This window comes from Lipotes vexillifer, unplaced genomic scaffold (assembly GCF_000442215.2).
Source record: "Lipotes vexillifer unplaced genomic scaffold, Lipotes_vexillifer_v1.1 scaffold593, whole genome shotgun sequence".
NCBI lineage: Eukaryota > Metazoa > Chordata > Mammalia > Artiodactyla > Lipotidae > Lipotes > Lipotes vexillifer.
Genome location: NW_006773778.1, coordinates 748,225 through 770,530, shown reverse-complemented (window position 1 = coordinate 770,530; position 22,306 = coordinate 748,225). Strand labels below are relative to the sequence as shown.

General features: G+C 36.6%; 1 protein-coding gene across 1 annotated transcript in view; it reads right to left on the bottom strand.

Annotated features, from left to right (window-relative positions):
- Positions 1 to 22,306, bottom strand: part of CEP126 (centrosomal protein 126) — a 111,379-nt gene that overhangs the window by 6,436 nt on the left and 82,637 nt on the right. The window contains 3 exon segments of the mRNA XM_007448563.1: positions 11,800 to 12,009; positions 13,821 to 13,896; positions 16,782 to 16,894. Coding sequence (XP_007448625.1) covers positions 11,800 to 12,009; positions 13,821 to 13,896; positions 16,782 to 16,894 — 399 coding nt within the window.

Sequence of the window (22,306 nt, the reverse complement as noted above, 5' to 3'; positions counted from 1 at the left end):
ATACATGTCTCCTGATACACATGTGCAGGGTTTTCTCTAGGTATGCATGTAGAAGTAAAATTGCTGGATTGTAGGGTATGTTCATGTTCAACTTATTAGGTGGTGGCAAAAAATTTTCTAAAAGATTGCCTCAGTTTACATTCCCACCAGCATTATAAGAGAGCTCTAATAGCTCTATGTCTTTGCCAACCCTTAGCATTGCCAGGCTTTTAAATCATGTCTTGGAACTCCTTACCTAGAAGTCCAGTGGTTAAGACTCCATGCTTCCACTGTAGGAGGCCCGGGTTCGATCCCTGGTTGGAGAACTAAGATCCCACATGCCACGTGGTGACCAAAATAATAATAATAATAATAATAATAATAATAATAATAAAGTCATGTATTTCTGATGTGTATATAACTATGTCGCATTGTTTTATTTTGCATTACTAATAATGTTGAATATCTATTAATGTTTATTGTCATTTTCATTTCCTTTGTTGTGAAGTTCCTGTTCAAGTCTTCCCCCCCGCCTCCATTTTTCTACTAAGTTGCCTTTTCCCTTATTGATTTGTAGTTTTTTTTTTTTAACTTTTTTTTTGGAGTATAATTGCTTTACAATGGTGTGTTAGTTTCTGCTTTATAACAAAGTGAATCAGTTATACATGTACATATGTTCCCATATCTCTTCCGTCTTGCATCTCCCTCCCTCCCACCCTCCCTATCCCACCCCTCTAGGTGGTCACAAAGCACCAAGCTGATCTCCCTGTGCTATGCGGCTGCTTCCCACTAGCTATCTATTTTACGTTTGGTAGTGTATATATGTCCATGCCACTCTCTCATTTTGTCACAGCTTACCCTTCCCCCTCCCCATATCCTCAAGTCCATTCTCTAGTAGGACTGTGTCTTTATTCCCATCTTACCCCAAGGTTCTTCATGACATTTTTTTTTCTTAAATTCCATATATATGTGTTAGCATACAGTATTTGTTTTCCTTTCTCACTTACTTCACTCTGTATGACAGACTCTAGGTCCATTCACCTCACTACAAATAACTCAATTTCGTTTATCTTTATGGCTGAGTAATATTCCATTGTATATATGTGCCACATCTTCTTTATCTGTTCATCCAATGATGGACACTTAGGTTGCTTCCATCTCCTGGCTATTGTAAATAGAGCTGCAATGAACATTTTGGTACATGACTCTTTTTGAATTATGGTTTCCTCAGGGTACACGCCCAGTAGTGGGATTGCTGGGTCGTATGGTAGTTCTATTTGTAGTTTTTAAGGAACCTCCATACTGTTCTCCATAGTGGCTGAACCAATTTATATTCCCACCAGCAGTGCAAGAGTGTTCCCTTTCCTCCACACACTCTCCAGCTTTTATTGTTTTTAGATTTTTTGATATTGGCCATTCTGACCAGTGTGAGACGATATCTCATTGTAGTTTTGATTTGCATTTCTCTAATGATTAATGATGTTGAGCATTCTTTCATGTGTTTGTTGGCAGTCTGTATATCTTCTTTGGAGAAATGTCTGTTTAGATATTCTGCCCATTTTTGGATTGGGTTGTTTATTGTTTTGTTATTGAGCTGCATGAGCTCCTTGTAAATTTTGGAGATTAATCCTTTGTCAGTTGCTTCCTTTGCAAATATTTTCTCCCATTCTGAGTGTTGGCTTTTAGTCTTATGGTTTCCTTTGCAGTGCAAAAGCTTTGAAGTTTCATTAGGTCCCATTTGTTTATTTTTGTTTTTAATTTCCATTTCTCTAGGAGGTGGATCAAAAAGGATCTTGCTGTGATTTATGTCATAGAGTGTTCTGCCTATGTTTTCCTCTAAGAGTTTGATAGTTTCTGGGCTTACATTTAGATCTTTAATCCATTTTGAGTTTATTTTTGTGTATGGTGTTAGGAAGGATTCTAATTTCATTCTTTTACATGTAGCTGTCCAGTTTTCCCAGCATCACTTATTGAAGAGGCTGTCTTTTCTCCATTGTATATTCTTGCCTCCTTTATCAAAGATAAGGGGAACATATGTGCATGGGTTTATCTCTGGGCTTTCTATCCTATTCCATTGATCTATCTTTCTGTTTTTGTGCCAGTACCATACTGTCTTGATTACTGTAGCTTTGTAGTATAGTCTGAAGTCAGGCAGCCTGATTCCTCCAGCTCCATTTTTTGTTCTCAAGATTGCTTTGGCTATTCGGGGTCTTTTGTGTTTCCATACAAATTGTGAAATTTTTTGTTCTAGTTCTGTGAAAAATGCCAGTGGTAGTTTGATAGGGATTGCATTGAATCTATAGATTGCTTTGGGAAGTAGAGTCATTCACACAATGTTGATTCTTCCAATCCAAGAACATGGTATATCTCTCCATCTGTTTGTATCATCTTTAATTTCTTTCATCAGTGTCTTATAATTTTCTGCATACAGGTCTTTTGTCTCCTTAGGTAGGTTTATTCCTAGATATGTTATTCTTTTTGTTGCAATGGTAAATGGGAGTTTTCTTGATTTCACCTTCAGATTTTTCATCATTACTGTATAGGAATGCCAGAGATTTCTGTGCATTAATTTTGTATCCTGCTACTTTACCAGATTCATTGATTAGCTCTAGTAGTTTTCTGGTAGCATCTTTGGGATTCTCTATGTATAGTATCTTGTCATCCGCAAACAGTGACAGCTTTACTTCTTCTTTTCCGATTTGGATTCTTTTTATTTCTTTTTCTTCTCTGATTGCTGTGGCTAAAACTTCCAAAACTCTGTTGAATAAGAGTGGTGAGAGTGGGCAACATTGTCTTATTCCTGATCTTAGTGGAAATGCTTTTTTTCACCATTGAGGATGATGTTGGCTGTCGGTTTGTCATATATTACCTTTATTATGTTGAGGAAAGTTCCCTCTATGCCTACTTTCTGCAGGGTTTTTATCATAAATGGGTGTTGAATTTTTTCGAAAACTCTCTCTGCATCTATTGAGATGACTGTATGGTTTTTCTCCTTCAATTTGTTAATATGGTGTATCACGTTGATTGATTTGCGTATATATATTGAAGAATCCTTGCATTCCTGGAATAAACCCCACTTGATCATGGTGTATGATCCTTTTAATGTGCTGTTGGATTCTGTTTGCTAGTATATATATATATATATATATATATTTATATTTATATATTTATATATATATATATATTTTTTTTTGGTACGCGGGCCTCTAACTGTTGTGGCCTCTCCCGCTGTGGAGCACAGGCTCTGGTTGCTCAGGCTCAGCGACAGTGGCTTACGGGCCCAGCCACTCTGCGGCTTATGGGATCTTCCCGGACCGAGGCATGAACCTGTCTCCCCTGCATCGGCAGGCGGACTCCCAACCACTGCAGCACCGGGGAAGCCCCCCTCTGCTATATTTTGGAAGAGTTTGAGAAAGACAGGTGTTAGCTCTTCTCTAAATGTTTGAAAGAATTCGCCTGTGAAGCATTCTGGTCCTGGGCTTTTGTTTTTTGGAAGATTTTTAATCACAGTCTCAATTTCAGTGCTTGTGATTGGTCTGTTCATATTTTCTATTTCTTCCTGGTTCAGTCTTGTCAGGCTGTGCATATCTAAGAATTTGTCCATTTCTTCCCGGTTGTCCATTTTATTGGCATAGAGTTGCTTATAATAATCTCTCATGATCTTTTGTATTTCTGCAGTGTCAGGTGTTACTTCTCCTTTTTCATTTCTAATTCTATTGATTTGAGTCTTTTCCCTTTTTTTCTGGATGAGTCTTGCTAATGGTTTATCAATTTTGTTTATCTTCTCAAAGAACCAGCTTTTAGTTTTATTGATCTTTGCTATGGTTTACTTCATTTCTTTATCATTTATTTCTGATCTGATCTTTATGATTTCTTTCCTTCTGCTAACTTTGCTTTTTTTTTTTTTTTTGGTTCTTCTTTCTCTAATTGCTTTAGGTGCAAGGTTAGGTTGTTTATTTGAGATGTTTCCTTTTTCTAAGGTAGGATTGTATTGCTATAAACTTCCCTCTTAGAACTGCTTTTGCAGCATCCCATAGGTTTTGGGTCATCGTGTCTCCATTGTCATTTGTTTCTAGGTATTTTTGTTTTTTTGTGGTACGCAGGCCTCTCACTGTTGTAGCCTCTCCCATTGTGGAGCAAAGGCTCTGGACGCACAGGCTAAGTGACCATGGCTCACGGGCCCAGCTGCTCCGTGGCACATGGGATCTTCCTGGACCAAGGCACAAACCTGTGTTTCCTGCATCAGCAGGCTGACTCTCAACCATTGCGCCACCAGGGAAGCCCTGTTTCTAGGTATTTTTTGATTTCCTCTTTGATTTCTTCAGTGATCACTTCGTTATTAAGTAGTATATTGTTTAGCCTCCATGTGTTTGTAATTTTTACAGATCTTTTCCTGTAATTGATATCTAGTCTAATAGCGTTGTGGTCGGAAAAGTTACTTGATACAATTTCAATTTTCTTAAATTTACCAAGGCTTCATTTGTGACCCAAGATATGGTCTATCCTGGAGAATGTTCCATGAGCACTTGAGAAAAATGTGTATTCTGTTGTTTTTGGATGGAGTGTCCTATAAATATCAATTAAGTCCATCTTGTTTAATGTATCATTTAAAGCTTGTGTTTCCTTATTTATTTTCATTTTGGATGATCTGTCCATTGGTGAAAGTGGGGTGTTAAAGTCCCCTACTATGAATGTGTTACTGTCGATTTCCCCTTTTATGGCTGTTAGTATTTGCCTTATGTATTGAGGTGCTCCTATGTTGGGTGCATAAATATTTACAATTGTTATATCTTCTTCTTGGATCGATCCCTTAATCATTATGTAGTGTCCTTCTTTGTCTCTTCTGATAGTCCTTATTTTAAAGTCTATTTTGTCTGATATGAGAATTGCTACTCCAGCTTTCTTTTGGTTTCCATTTGCATGGAATATCTTTTTCCATCCCCTTACTTTCAGTCTGTATGTGTCTCTAGGTCTGAAGTGGGTCTCTTGTAGACAGCATATATATGGGTCTTGTTTTTGTATCCATTCAGCCAATCTGTGTCTTTTGGTGGGAGCATTTAGTCCATTTACATTTAAGGTAATTATCGATATGTATGTTCCTATTCCCATTTTCTAAATTGTTTTGGGTTCGTTATTATAGGACTTTTCCTTCTCTTGTGTTTTTGTCTAGAGAAGTTCCTTTAGCATTTGTTGTAAAGCTGGTTTGGTGGTGCTGAACTCTCTCAGCTTTTGCTTGTCTGTAAAGGTTTTAATTTCTCCATCAAATCTGAATGAGATCCTTGCTGGGTAGAGTAATCTTGGTTGCAGGTTTTTCTCCTTCATCACTTTCAGTATGTCCTGCCACTCCCTTCTGGCTTGTAGAGTTTCTGCTGAGAGATCAGCTGTTAACCTTATGGGGATTCCCTTGTGTGTTATTTGTTGTTTTTCCCTTGCTGCTTTTAATATGTTTTCTTTGTATTTAATTTTTGACAGTTTGATTAATATGTTTATTGACATGTTTCTCCTTGGATTTATCCTGTATGGGACTCTCTGTGCTTCCTGGACTTCATTAACTATTTCCTTTCCCATATTAGGGAAGTTTTCAACTATAATCTCTTCAAATATTTTCTCAGTCCCTTTCTTTTTCTCTTTTTCTTCTGGGACCCCTATAATTCGAATGTTGGTGCATTTAATGTGGTCCCAGAGGTCTCTGAGACTGTCCTCAGTTCTTTTCATTCTTTTTTCTTTATTCTGCTCTGCAGTAGTTATTTCCACTATTTTATCTTCCAGGTCACTTATCCGTTCCTCTGCCTCAGTTATTCTGCTATTGATCCCTTCTAGAGTATTTTTAATTTCATTTATTGTGTTGTTCATCATTGCTTCTTTCCTCTTTAGTTCTAGTTCCTTGTTAAATGTTTCTTGCATTTTCTCTATTCTATTTCCAAGATTTTGGATCATCTTTACTATCATTATTCTGAATTCTTTTTCAGGTAGACTGCCTATTTCCTCTTCATTTGTTAGGTCTGGTGGGTTTTTTACCTTGCTCCTTCATCTGCTGTGTGTTTTTCTGTCTTCTCATTTTGCTTATCTTACTGTATTTGGGGTCTCCTTTTTGCAGGCTGCATGTTTGTAGTTCCTGTTGTTCTTGGTGTCTGTCCCCAGTGACTAAGTTTGGTTCAGTGGGTTGTGTAGGCTTCCTGGTGGAGGGGACTAGTGCTTGTGTTCTGGTGGATGAGCCTGGATCTTGTCTTTCTGGTGGGCTGGTCCACGTCTGGTGGTGTGTTTTGGGATGTCTGTGGCCTTATTATGATTTTACACAGCCTCTCTGCTAATGAGTGGGGTTGTGTTCCTGTCTTGCTAGTTGTTTGGCATAGGGTGTTCAGCACTGTAGCTTGCTGGTCGTTGAGTGAAGCTGGGTCTTGGTGTTGAGATGGATATTTTCACCATTTGATATTATGTTGATCTGGGAGGTCTCTTGTGGACCAGTGTTCTGAAGTTGGCTCTCCCACCTCAGAGGCACAGTAGTGACTCCTGGCTGGAGCACCAAGAGCCTTTCATCCACACAGCTCAGAATAAAAGGGAGAAAAAGTAGAAAGAAAGAAAGAAAGAGGATAAAATAAAATAAAATAAATATAAAATAAAAGTTATTAAAATAAAAAATAATTTAGAAAAAAAATTTTTTTAAAAGTAAAAAAAAAAGAAAAAGAAAAAAAGTGCTTCCCTCGTCGTGCAGTGGTTGTGAGTCTGCCTGCCGATGCAGGGGACACTGGTTCTTGCCCCGGTCTGGGAAGATCCCACATGCCGTGGAGCAGCTGGGCCCGTGAGCCATGGCCACTGAGCCTGGGCATCCGGAGCCTGTGCTCCACAACGGGAGAGGCCACAACAGTGAGAGGCCCGCATACCACAAAAAAAAACAAAATACAAAACGGACGGACAGAACCCTAGGACAAATGGTGAAAGCAAAGCTATACAGACAAAATCTCACACAGAAGCATTCACATACACTCTCACAAAAAGAGGAAAAGGGGAAAAAATCATAAATCTTGCTCTCAAAGTCCACCTCCTCAATTCGGGTTGATTTGTTGTCTATTCAGGTGTTCCATCAATGCAGGGTACATCAAGTTGATTGTGGAGATTTTATCTGCTGCTCATGAGGCTGCTGGGAGAAATTTCCCTTTCTCTTCTTTGTTCGCACAGCTCCCGGGGTTCAGCTTTGGATGTGGCCCCGCCTCTGCATATAGGTCGCCTTAGGGTGTCTGTTCTTTGCCCAGACAGGACAGGGTTAAAGGAGCAGCTGATTTGGCGGCTCTGGATCACTCAGGCCGGGGGGAGGGAGGGGTATGGATGCAGTGCAAGCCTGTGGCAGAGGACGGCGTGACGTTGCACCAGCCTGAGGCGTGCCGTGCGTTCTCCTGGGGAAGTTGTCCCTGGATCACAGGACCCTGGCTGTGGCGGGCTGCACAGGCTCCCCAGAAGGGAGGTGTGGATAGTGACCTGTGTTCACACACAGGCTTCTTGATGGCTGCAGCAGCAGCCTTAGTGTCCAATGCCCTTCTCTGGGGTCCACACTGTTAGCCGCAGCTCACGCCCATCTCTGGAGCTCCTTTAAGCAGCACTCTTAGTCCTCACGCACCAGGAAACAAAGGGGGAAGAAAATGTCTCTTGCCTCTTCGGCAGGTCCAGACTTTTTCCCGGACTCCCTCCCTGCTAGCCGTGGTGCACTAACCCCTTCAGGCTGTGTTCATGCAGCCAACCCCAGTCCTCTCCCTGCGCTCTGACCGAAGCCCGAGCCTCATCAGCTCCCAGCCCCCTCCTACCCCAGCGGGTGAGCAGACAAGCCTCTGGGGCTGAGTGCTGGTTGGCACCGATCCTCCGTGCGGGAATCTCTCTGCTTTGTCCTCTGCACTCCTGTTGCTGCGCTCTCCTCTGCGGCTCTGAAGCTTCCCCCCTCCGACACCCGCAGTCTCCGCCCGCGAAGGGGCTTTCTAGTGTGTGGAAACCTTTCCTCCTTCACAGCTCCCTCCCACTGGTGCAGGTCCCGTCCCTATTCTTTTGTCTCTGTTTATCTTTTTTCTTTTGCCCTACCCAGGTACATGGGGAGTTTCTTGCCTTTTGGGAGGTCTGAGGTCTTCTGCCAGCTTTCAGTGGGTGTTCTGTAGGAGTTCTTCCACGTGTAGATGTATTTCTGATGTATATGTCGGGAGGAAGCTGATCTCTGCATCTTACTCTTCCGCCATCTTCTCCCTCTCCCCCTGTATGAGTTCTTTATATATTTTGGACAAGGGTCTTTTTCCTATGTATTATAGATATATTCTCTTATTTTGTGGCCTGTTTTCTCATTATTTTAATGATGTTTTGATATGAAGAAAAGTTTGTAATTTTAATATAGTTAAATTTATTATTTTTCTCCTCTATGGATTTTAATCCTTGTACTCTCCTTAAGAAATCCTTCCTTACCCTGAGGCTAGAAAATACTTTCTTATATTATCTCTTAAAAGCTTTATATATTTTCTTTCACATTTAATCTTTAATCACCTTGTAACTGACTTTTATGTATGTTATTTGGTAGGGGTTCAATTTAATTTCTTTCCATTTGGTATCCAATTGTTACAATATGAAGTCTCAAAATGACTCCAGAAGTTCTTCATCGTTACCTGGGACCCACAAACATGTTCTCACCTCATGTCAGAGGGGCTTTACCTATACCCAATCAGTAGCTTCTTCTCCCAGCAAAAAAGGCTGCAATTTCTCACTTTGGGATCCCAATCACATATTTGTGAGACTGATTTATATTGTCCCACAGCTCTTAGATCCTCTGTTCTTGTATTTCCCCTCAAACTATTTTTTCTCTTGGTGTTTCAGTTTGGAAATTTTCTCTCACCTATCCTCAAATTCAATGATTCTTTCCTCATCTCTGTTGAATCTGACAAGCCCATAAAATACATTATTCATTTCTGTTTCAGTGTTCTTATTTTTCATATTTCTATTTGAGTCTTTTGTATGGGTTCCATCTCTCTGCTGAAATTCTGTATCTGTCCATGTTTGTAGACTCTTTCCGACGTTGTCCATGTTTTCCACTATAACCTTTTAACATATAAGTCATAGTTATTTAAAATTACCTATCTGATAGTTCCAACATCTGGGTCATCTCTGTGTCTCAGTCTGTTAATTGCTTTGTCCCTTGACAGAGTTTTTTTCCTTGCTTTTCTGTGTCTTGTAAGTTTTGATTGAATGTTGGACTTCTTGTTTAGAATAGTGGATACTGAGGTAAATAGTGTTTGTGCCTGGAAATGGGCATGTCTTTTCTGTTAGGCAATTGATGTGTGTATGTATGTATGTGTATGTGTGTGTGTATGTGTATGTATGTGTATGTGTCTCTGTGTGTGTGTGTGTGTAGTTAATCAACTTAGGAATTGAGCTAGGTTTGGGTTTTATTGTTGCTATGGTTACCTTCAGTATACCAATGGTTTCAAAATCCTCTAGTGTTATTTTATGCTTCTGCAGGAGTCATGGAAGCTTTTTTCCTTCGATTTTCCTGCTCTACTTTCAGCTTTTGGCCTTCCTGTGTGTCTGCATAATATCACTAGATTCTCTCTATGCCCTTGCCTTTCTCCAGCTGATTTCTATTGTGTTTTGGTACTTGCTGGCTTTGTGGTCGGGGAGTAGGGGGATTTTTCTGTTGTCCTGGTCGAGGCTGTCTTAGGCATGCCCTGTATTCCTTCTTAGTCATCCTGCTCCTCCTTCCCATGGCAGTCAACTTTGCCTTGTATCTTTGGCAGGTTTTGTGCAAGACAATTTTGCATCCCTCCTCCTATAGCAGCACACCTCTAATAATCTGGGCCCATGCCTCTTTCTTGCCCCTTCTCCAGAAGTAGAAGCTTACTTCTTTTACCTTTTCCCTACCCGGAGTAAGTCTTCATTTGTGCCCTGGGGGGCAATCAACGAAGTTTGCTGCCTCTGACCTTTATTCTGTAGGAGAGAAGGTTCTGCATGGGGCTTCATATCATTCCTACAGTGGTGGCTGCTCCCCTTTTCCAAGCCTGCACAACTGAGAGAGGATTTCTCTGGTTTCTTGTTCTGCCCCCTCTTTTTCTCATGAACACACAGTATAGGTTCATAAAGAAGAATCTGTGAGTGGTGTGAACAAGAAGAGTGTCTAGGCTCCTGGGGGTTTTATGTTCTCACAATAGTTCACATTTATCCTTGAGCAATTTGCTAAAAATATATGCATAATTCCTAATATCAGCTTGTATGGAGCCTGGCATTTTTTTTCTCCCATATTCAGCCACAGTTGAGCCAATTGTCATGTCATGTATCTCCTTGGAAGTTCCTGTCTTTCCTTGGATGTCAGGCTACTTGGTTGTGCTGGAACGTCAGCTCTCTAATGGGTTTAAGAAAATCTATACTTTTGTTGTTTATCTGCTTTTTCTTACCCTTAGTGTGCGATTGCTATATTCCAATTTTCTATATTTTAGGCAGAAGTGGAATATATACCCACACACAGAAAATACACATTTATTTATATATATGCATTATATATGAATACTGTATATATGAAAATACACATATATTTTTACATTTATTATATACATTTGTATACACCATCTTATAGTATAGTATTTGTATTTTTCCTTTTATCCTATCTCTTCTATGATTATTTTTATCTCCTTTCTTGTGTTAATTTGGTTTGATGTGATTTTTTTCTTTTGCATGTCACTTTCTTTCTCTGAGTCTGGAATTTGTATACTCTATTTCTGACTCTTTAGTTGTGACCTTAGTAATTACCATAGACCTGCTTCATTTATCAACATCTAAAGTTAACCTCTTTACTCATGTCCATAATAATACAAGAATCCTAGCACACTTTAACACCATTTATGTTCTCCAACTTATGTATTATTTTTGATAGGTATTTAAATTCTGTTTTCTCTTTGAGCCACATACTACTTTTAAATTACATTTATTGTTTTATACAATGTTCAAATTTACCCTCTCAGACTGTCCATCTGAGATTACTTTTGGTTTGCTGAAGTATATTCTTTAGAATTTCCTTTAGTAAGAGACTGCTGTTGACAAAACCTCTTCAAGAGTTACATCCTACACAGACATACATGCAGAGAGGTGAAAAAAGCTTGCATGTCTTCTCCCCTCATCTGCTTAATACTGAAACTTAAGTTATGTAAGCTTTTTTTTTTCTTTTTACCCCTCTCTCTGTTTCTCTGGCAGTGTAAGTCTGTATAAGACGTAGCTCTTTGGGAGGCCCAACTTTAGGGTGGGAGGATCTTCTACGAGGCTACTCATCTTAAGTAGGCCATGGATTTTGTCTTCTGTTCCCATTTTTCTGTGAGGCCATGAAAAGCAAAGCTCAATTTCACTCTATGGGTTAAATGTTCTCAAGAGAAAAGCTAGCAGCAGCACTCTCCTTATCATTCTAGGTTCTTATTTATATTTACTTCCTGGTCTTAAGAATTTCTTATATTCTTACCAGCTCTTTGCTATATTTAAGATTTTTAAAGTACTTAGTCCTGAATTTATGGTTGTTTTTGATGGATGGTCAGTACAGATAGCCTGTCACACTGCTGAAATGAAGTCTATTCAAACATTTCCAAAAGACTGTTAAGGCTGCCAATGAAATTGGCATCAGCATAAGTGAAATGAGTACAGTATACCCGAAATAGTATGGTATATTCAAATAAAGTTTTGTTATATACTTGATTCAAGTAGGTGATAATCTGGATACATTTTGTATTTTTATTTTCAATTTTTAAATTAAATTTTAAATTAAAATTGTTTAAGTATAAAATTCAACATTTCTTACAAAAGGTGTTCTTCCATACTTACAGTGTAACCTTGCATTGAGATGATTAAGGGACTGTAGGATCTTTTGTTCTTCAGCTGATAGTGCACAGATGTTAAATTGCTGGGTTTTATTTAAAGTCATATTTGATTTCTGTAGCTGCTTGCTATTCATGACAGTTAGAATTTCATCCTCAGGCACTGAAGCTTTCACTAGGTTTTCAGCCATCAAAAATTCAGAAGTACTGCCTGAAACTATAGAAACTTTACATTAACTATTCTTTGATCCCTTTTTATCTTTGGGATTAGCCCTTATACATACTTAACTGACATATGTCTGTATGTATTCATTTCACAAACAGAAACCTAGTAAATCTTTTGTTACTTTGCATTTTATTTACCAGGATCTTCTATAGCTACCATTTTCCCATTTCTAATTAAAAAAAAAAATACTCAAAATGATGGCAGTGAGGTAATAATTTCTCGAGTGTTACCTGAACTAAGGAAAAAAAATACATTATGTATATGTAGATTATTTCTGTTTTGCTTTTGTTATTTATTGGTAGTTCAAGGAGAAGGTGAAGTAGATTGTCTTTATAATAGCAATTATGATGAGTTATAAATAAAAGTAAGAGAAAAGGACCTTATGGAAATTTTAGAAAATTAGATGATCAGCTGAACAGAATTGAAAGCCTAGAAACTAACCAAATTCAATAAAAGAACATATGATCAAAGACTTGAGAGAAGGGAAAGATGAATCAATAAATTAGTTTGTTGTTTATAAAATAATCAGTTTGGAGCATCACTTCACATCATCTATTCAGACAAATTCCAAAGACATTAAAGAATTAAATTTAATGAATCAAACCATTAAAATAATCTAGAGGAAAAGAAACATTTCTAATTTTCTGCATTGGGAAATTTCTTTGAGTAATGGACAAATCACTAAGAAAAGACTAAAAACATGTTTATTTAAGGTCAGACTTCCCTAATAGATTTTAAATTCTGAAGGCCAAGACTTTTGTATGTTTTGTTAATTATTGTATATCCAAAATATTTAGTTGCAGGCAGGAAACTGGCTCTCAATAATTATTTATTGAATGAAAAAATGTAAAGTAAGACTTCTATATGTAGAAATAAAACATAAGTGGAATAAAATGCACATAGTAAAGTGGTAAAAACATTTGTAACTAACATAAGGATCAGAATCCTTGATATTTAGAGTTCTCAGAAATGATTAAGAAAATACTAAAACTCCAGTATTTACAGGGAAAAATAATATGAAGAAATAATTCATCAAAATAAATATATAGGGCTTCCCTGGTGGCACAGTGGTTGAGAGTCTGCCTGCCGATGCAGGGTACGTGGGTTAGTGCTCTGGTCCGGGAAGATCCCACATGCCGCAGAGCGGCTGGGCCCGTGAACCATGGCTGCTGAGCTTGCGTGTCCGGAGCCTGTGCTCTGCAACGGGAGAGGCCACAACAGTGAGAGGCCTGCGTACCGCAAAAAAGCCAAAAATAAACAAACAAAAAAAACAATTAAGCCTATTATTAATAAAAGATGTACAAATAAAAACTAATAATATATCATTTCTTTGTCTTATAAGTAAATAATAGAATTGATTCTACCTCAAGTTGGCATACACCCCAGATGAATTTTGAATGATAATACTTTTCAGGAAAATGCTATAGGAATATGTATAAAAACCTCTAACAATGTTTATTTCCTTTGATCCAGTACTCATTTAATACAGAGTTTCATTCAACAAATATTAATTGGGTGCCAATTAATGCCAAGTACTGTAATTTTAATTCTGGGAATCTAAGTATGGAAATAATTGAAAAGTCGGAAAAAACATTGTAGATAGATGTTCAGTACATTACTATTTAGAATAAATAAAAAAACTGGCAACAATCTAAATGTACAGGGTGAGGAGAACTCAGGTCCCCAGATGGTCATTTAACAGTCATGTAATATGTAAGTACTTGGGAAAATATGTATAAGAACAACAAAAAAGAAATCATTGGGAACAAAGCTAAGAGGAAACTGTTTAAACTAAAACATACCTTCTTCAATATTAGAAGTAGCCCTTGTGGTTTGTTTTGGCTCACTTGAACTTAGCTGGACACTTTGTCCAAAATTCTATAAAATAGAATATTGAATCAGAATATAATTCCATATTTAAAATTAATGATATATTGACTTAGCAGACTTTTACTTGCTGTTTATATTTTCAGCTATCTCTGTTCATATAATATATATTTTCTTTTTTTTGGAGCAGAAATCAAGAATTATGGGAATAAGACCTTTCTATGAGGCCTAAAGATTAGAAAAATGTTTTATGTAGATTTTGGTAAATTTTCAGTTTGCAATATTGTCTTGGACATTTGAAAGAAGGAAGTAAGTTGGGTGGCAATCAGAAGTGCTAACTAAAGGAAAGGTAAAAAATTACCTTAAGGCTGGTTTATCCTTGTAAGGGTAAGTCACAATTATTGATAGTAGCCAAAAGCCTCTGATTATGGCTAATGCCAAGGACAGGTAAGTGTCTTAGGTGACAAAACTTAAAATAGAAATAGCTGCCTCGATGTTGCACAGTACTGGGAAATGAAAAATATCAGAGCACTGGCAATTAGCACTCCCATTCAATACTATGAGTGATACCAACTCTCCTTCCTTGGATATGGTCTACTTTGATTCTTTACCCCCATTCTGTTCCTCTCTTAAGAACTGACTGTTTTCCTTAGATAAAATTGCCTGGCTATGACTATACCTAGCTTTTGTTCAGTCTAATTTGAAGAGTAACCGATGCGGGTTTCTTCAACAGCCCTGCTTCGATAGCTCTCATAGCCTTGCGTAAACTCCATTATAGACTTGAGACAACCTGGACTGAGACCCTGGCACAAAGTGGCAATTGTGCTTTATCTGTCTTTCACTAACCCCTATTAGATTCTCTCCATGTAGAAGTAGTGGCTGGGAAAAAATCCATTGTGATAAAATATATTTCCTAATACAAGGTGACAGGGCCGGTGCTATAGTAACTGAATGCTTGTTTAAGCTCTTGAGTAAAAACAAAATCAAACCCAATCCCAAACCAAATATCAAAACAAAACAAGGATGAAAAAAAAAAAACTTCAAAACTTTGTTTTGATTCAGGAACACTGACCTATTTTAAAGCTAACAAGACTTTGGTAGATGTATAAGTGGTGTGTGAGTGGAAGATGTGTATTATGTGAAAGTGGAAGTGAAGCTTCTGGAAAGAATAGAAGTGGACTCTAAAGACAGCGAGATAGAATGCAAAGGAGCAAGACACAAAAGAACAGAATAAGACACAGAAAAATAAAGATGAATTTAGAAAGGGCACTAATAATGGCATTTAAAATTTAATTTGTTCAATTTTTGTTATAACTACACATTACTTTTAAATTTAATGTACATTAATAAAAATAAAGAAAAAATAAAGATAAAATTTGTTCACTTTATAGATTTTGAGATGTTTGATGTGGACAACATGGAAATTAAAAGGAAGGACTTAGGCATTATTCTATTTGTAATCAGGAAGTAATGTTTGTAATTAAGTTTGTTATTAAACAGTAAAAATATATTGGTAATGAGACAACTATATTTACATAAATAAAAATCCAAATGACTTGTTTTGCTGATAAAATTAAATCACTGTTGATAATTCTTCATATTAATAATCCTCTATATAAAAATCAATAGTTTCTACAGTATGCAAATAATAGGACCCTCAACCTTTGACGTGGAGTATAAATTCTTCATAAAACACTCTATTTCCAGTTCTATTAAAAATCAGAAGTGGTATTTAAGGTAGAAACTTCAAGTGAAATGCTATTCACTTATCCATCTAGATTTTTTAATATTTGAAAATTTAATTAATTAATTAATTAATTAATGGCTGCATTGGGTCTTCATTGTTGCATGCAGGCTTTCTCTAGTTGCCTCGAGCCGGGGCTTCTCTTCATTGTGGTGAGTGGGCTTCTCATTGCAGTGGCTTCTCTTGCTGCACAGCATGGGATCTAGGTGTGCGGGCTTCAGTAGTTGCAGCACTCAGCCTCAGTAGTTGTGGCTCGCAGGCTCTAGAGTGCAGGCTCAGTAGTTGTGGCGCACGGGCTGAGGTGCTCTGTGGCATGTGGGATCTTCCCAGACCAGGGCTCAAACTCATGTCCCCTGCATTGGCAGGCGGATTCTTAACCACTGCGCCACAAGGGAAGTCCCCAAGATTTTTTAATATTTTAAATTCAACCCTTGGATCATGCTAGACCTCTAGAAAATATCATATTTAGGTCACATTTACTTAGCTCTCACAGAATTACATCCACTAATTTTTAAATCAACATTATTATGCTTTTGACCTTTATTGAAGATCTCTATTTGAAACAGCACATGAAACTCCTTATTTATTTGTTGTTGACTGTTAATAGGGATATATCTATTATGAACTTCAAGGTTCTCTATAGAGGATTCTCAATGGAAAATGGCTTTTAATACAGTATACCTCATACGAAATCATTATTGATATCCCCTGACAACTATGCAACACCTTATTTTCCTTCTTGCCATGTCTTCCAGGAAGCTTAGATACCAATACGATATTTAAACACATGGAACTATATTAGTCTTCATGATAAGCATACTTGCTTCCTGTTTCCATGGCTCTAATTTCTTTTTCTTTTTTTTTCATTTTTTAATGTATATTTAAATAACTGTTGCGAATAACCTGTTTTTTCCCAGAGTTGAGTATAAATAATAAGTAAAATAATGTGATTTCTTAAAGTTAGTTTAAAATATTCATTAGTAACTGATCATTTAGGCTAACTAGAATATAGCATATTAGTACAGTGCAGTAAGCCCCTAGCATAGAGTCTGCACTGCTTCACAATGGCTTTGGCTATATCATTTATGTTGTGGTGCACAGTTTACAGGAAAAGCACAATCCTGTAAGAATATTCTGTTTTCCAAGCAATTTTTCACTATTGAATAAAGATTTTTACTAACACTGTACTTACATTCATCTGCTCACTGTACTTCTGTCCTACAGATCCAGGGTTTTGTCTTTTTTGCTCTAAAAGACTTCTGTGCTTATTTTCAACAATTTGTTTTCTTCTTGTAACAGTAGAATCTTAAACAAATGCCAGGACAATGCCAAAATTTACACAAGTTGAGTAGACAGTATATACCCACTGTAAACTTCCAAGTTACCTTCAAACATCACAGAAAACCCTGTTTCTTTCATTCAGTTGGCAAACTTCTACTGAGCTTCTCTTTTATGTACTGTGCATGGCACAGTTACAATAAAGAATTGAACAAAATCTCTGTTTTTGAGGGGTTTATAGTTTAGAGCAGTGACCTCTAAAGGTGGTGGTAGAGCACCAGAATAAATCACTGCTGCACAGGAAGAACATATTAAAATTCCAGTTTAAATTTATTATCTAAAAATTAGAAATTTAAACTTTACTATGGTAATATATGACTGACACTGGCACCTTTGTCAGTTTGCAAGGTAGATGGTTATACATTGCATACAGTAAACAAAGTTATCTTGGAGGAACAGTAGAGGTTCTAAGTGTATGAGGTTGGCAGTGTTATCATTCATTAGTGTTCTTTTGTGTCCTTCAATGCACTAAATTTTATGTGTGCCCTGGATTTATGGATAACTCGTAGTATCTGAATGAGTCCTCACAAAATGGAAAAGAGACTAAAAATGACATTTGTAGGGCTTCCAATGTATGTGCAATGTTTTATTATTTAAGCTGAGAGGTGGGTACATGGATACTTATATTATTTCCTATGCTTTCTCTATGACTAATCAAATACATAGTCTTGCAAAATCATAAAGATAATACTAATAATGCAAGCACAGGTAAATAAGAAAAAGACAGAGCTGACACACATCCTATTCTCATTACAAACTCTTTGCCACATAATAACAATGACAGTATAGTTATACTGTAACAAAGAATCACAAATTTAAAAATGAAAAAAAAATAACAATAAACCTCACCTTAAATGCATATTGTTCCTTGAGATATTATCTAAGGATGGTATATGGAACAAAGTCATCATAATTGATAAGACATTTGAAACTAAGCATTCAGAAAATTACTTATAATACATGAGATATTTTTGTATATTAATACATAAAATTATTTTTATAATTATCTTAAAATGTATGATTTATAAAATACAAAATTTAAAAATTATTTTAAAAGTTTGTACTTCATCTTTACCTCATTTAAAAAAATTTCTAATTCTGGCTAAGGTCCTTAATGTATGTATTAGTACAGTAATAATGTACTAATGTATGGCATATACGTTATATATATGCCATACATATATGTGTATATATACATATATGTACATATATGGCATATATATATGATATTTGCTTTTAATAGTTTATTGTACCACTTTTAACAGTGGTACAATAAAAACTCTTGGAGTCCAGTGGTCCAGAAGAATGGATATAAATTTAAATGATTACAGTAAAGTGAATAAATTCTATGTGGAGCAATAAACAGAATTAAGCGAAAGCACAGAGGCTAGAGTGTATTTGTAAGAATCAAGAAAGGCTTCACACTGACCCAGGAAGAAATAGAAAATATGAACAAATCAATCAAAAGCATTGAAATTGAAACTGTGATTAAAAATCTTCCAACAAACAAAAGCCCAGGACCAGATGGCTTCATAGGCAAATTCTATAAAGCATTTAGAGAAGAGCTAACACCTATCCTTCTCAAACTCTTCCAAAATATAGCAGAGGGAGGAACACTCCCAAACTCAGTCTCCAAGGCCACCATCACCCTGATACCAAAACCAGACAAAGATGTCACAAAGAAAGAAAACTACAGGCCAATATCACCGATGAACATAGATGCAAAAATCCTCAACAAAATACTAGCAAACAGAATCCAACAGCACATTAAGAGGATCATACAGCACGATCAAGTGGGGTTAATCCAAGGAATGCAAGGATTCTTCAATATACTCAAATCACTCAGTGTGATACACCATATTAACAAATTGAAGGAGAAAAAGCATATGATAATCTCAATCGATGCAGAGAAAGCTTTCAACAAAATTCAACACCCATTTATGATAAAAGCCCTGCAGAAAGTAGGCATAGAGGGAACTTTCCTCAACATAATAAAGGCCATATATGACAAACCCACAGCTAACATCATCCTCAATGGTGAAACACTGAAAGCATTTCCACTAAGATTAGGAACAAGTTGCGCTCTCTCACCACTCTTATTCAACATAGTTTTGGAAGTTTTAGCTACAGCAATCAGAGAAAAAAAGAAATAAAAGGAATCCAAATTGGAAAAGAAGAAGTAAAGCTGTCACTGTTTGCAGATGACATGATACTATATATAGAGAATCCCAAAGATGCTACCAGAAAACTACTAGAGCTAATCAATGAATTTGGCAAAGTAGCAGGATAAAAAATTAATGTACAGAAATCTCTGGCATTCCTATACACTAATGATGAAAAATCTGAAAGTGAAATTAAGAAAACACTACCATTTACCACTGCAACAAAAAGAATAAAATATCTAGGAATAATCCTACCTAAGGAGACAAAAGATGTGTATGCAGAAAATTATAAGATACTGATGAAAGAAATTAAAGATGATACAAATAGGTGGAGAGATATACCATGTTCTTGGATTGGAAGAATCAACATTGTGAAAATGACTCTACTACCCAAAACAATCTACAGATTTAATGCAAGCTCTATCAAACTACCACTGGCATTTTTCACAGAACTGAACAAAAAATTTCACAATTTGTATGGAAACACAAAAGACCCCAAATAGTGAAAGCAATCTTGAGAACGAAAAATGGAGCTGGATGAATCAGGCTCCCTGACTTCAGACTATACTACAAAGCTACAGTAATCAAGACAGTATGGTACTGGAACAAAAACAGAAATATAGATCAATGGAACAGGATAGAAAGCCCAGAGATAAACCCACACACATATGGTCACCTTATCTTTGATAAAGAAGACAAGAATATACAGTGGGGAAAAGACAGCCTCTTCAATAAGTGGTGCTGGGAAAATTTGACAGGTACATGTAAAAGTATGAAATTAGAACTCTCCCTAACACCATGCACAAAAATAAACTCAAAATGGATTAAAGACCTAATGTAAGGCCAGACACTATCAAACTCTTAGAAGAAAACATAGGCAGAACACTCTATGACATAAATCACAGCAAGATCCTTTTTGATCCACCTCCTAGAGAAATGAAAATAAAAACAAAAATAAACAAGTGGGACCTAATGAAACTTCAAAGCTTTTGCACAGCAAAGGAAACCATAAACAAGACCAAAAAAACAACCCTTAGAATGGGAGAAAATATTTGCAAATGAAGCAATGCACAAAGGATTAACGTCCAAAATTTACAAGCAGCTCATGCAGCTCAATATCAAAAAAACAAACAACCCAATCCAAACATGGGCAGAAGACCTAAATAGACATTTCTCCAAATAAGATATACAGATTGCCAACTAACATATGAAAGAATGCTCAACATCATTAATCATTAGAGAAATACAAATCAAAACTACAATGAGATATCACCTCACACTGGTTCGAATGGCCACCATCAAAAAATCTAGAAACAATAAATGCTGGAGAGGGTGTGGAGAAAAGGGAACCCTCTTGAATTGTTGGTAGGAATGTAAATTAATAGAGCCACTATGGAGAACAGTAGGGAGGTTCCTTAAAAAACTAAAAATAGAACTACCATACGACCCAGCAATCCCACTACTGGGCATATACCCTGAGAAAACCATAATTCAAAAAGAGTCATGTACCAAAATGTTCATTGCAGCTCTATTTACAGTAGCCAGGACATGGAAGCAACCTAAGTGTCCATCAACAGATGAATGGATAAAGAAGATGTGGCACATATATACAATGGTATATTACTCAGCCATAGAAAGAAACGAAATGGAGTTATTTGTAGTGATGGTGGATGGACTTAGAGTCTGTCATACAGAGTGAAGTAAGTCAGCAAGAGAAAAGCAAATACCGTATGCTAACACATATATATGGAATCTAAGAAAAAAAACAAAAAAGGTCATGAAGAACCTAGGGGCAAGACGGGAATAAAGACACAGACCTACTAGAGAATGGACTTGAGGATATGGGGAGGGGGAAGGGTAAGCTGTGACAAAGCGAGAGAGTGGCATCGACATATATACACTACCAAATGTAAAATAGATAGCTAGTGGGAAGCAGCCGCATAGCACAGGGAGATCAGCTCCGTGGTTTGTGACCACCTAGAGGGGTGGTATAGGGAGGGTGGGAGAGAGGGAGATGCAAGAGGGAAGAGATATGGGAACATATGTATATGTATAACTGATTCACTTTGTTATAAAGCAGAAACTAACACACCATTGTAAAGCAATTATATGCCAATAAAGATGTTAAAAAAAAAAAAGAAAGGCTTCATAGAGGTTATGTTTAAGCTTGGTTTTAAAGGAGTAATAGGTCCCAAATAAAAGGATCTTTGAGTCAAAAGGAACACTATGTTCTAAAGCACAAAGTAACAGTGATGCATAGTTTAAGATTCTTGGGGCTGAAATGTGGAAAATTCAATTAGCCTGGGACATAGAATATGAATATGCATGTAAGCACGCAAATGTCTTGGGAATTACATGGGAGTGTGTATATGTGCTTTTGTAATATGAGTTCAGGTAGGAAAAAATAATACAAATATTTTTAGCCCTGAAATTAAGTACTGAAAGAACATGAGTACTGTATCTAATTTATGTTACCATAGCTAATATACATGTATATTTTCTCTACATAACTATACATATATAGCTATACACATACACTATAATTAAATATTTATGTCTATACAATAACAAAGACACAAAAGCTTCCAACTTTCAAGAAAGTTGCTAGTAATTGAACACCTGACCTTTTAGAATAAGAAATAATAACATAATTCTAGCTAATGTGTTGAGCACTTGTAATTGCCCAGGCATTGTTCTAAACTATAGGCACTATTATCATCACTATATTTACAGATAAAGAAATTAAGGCAGACGGTTAGTAACTTGCCCAAGGGCAAAGAGCCAGTAAAGAGCAAAGCTGGGATTTAGCTCCAAACAGTCTTTAAAATCTAAAATTCTAGCTCTTACCCTCTATGTTAGTAACTTTCATTCTGATTTGACTGTGTCTCATAGAAAGATATTTTGCATTGTGAATTAGGATGTATACATAGTTTTGTGAAACATACTTCCTCTTATATAATGCTCTCTGATAGTTTCTATTCTAGGACATTCTACAATTATATTTCATTAGAAAATCCTGGTCACTACTCATTAAATCAATTTTATAATCCACTAATGAATCATGACCAGTAGTTTAAAAAGTACTGTATTATGTTTATTCTCACCTATATGGGAATACTAAATATGTTAAATGATAGATATGCTAAATGTTATAGTTTATAGTGAGATCATTTGGGCAGTATAAAGTTTTTATACTGTTTTGTATGCTTGGAATTGT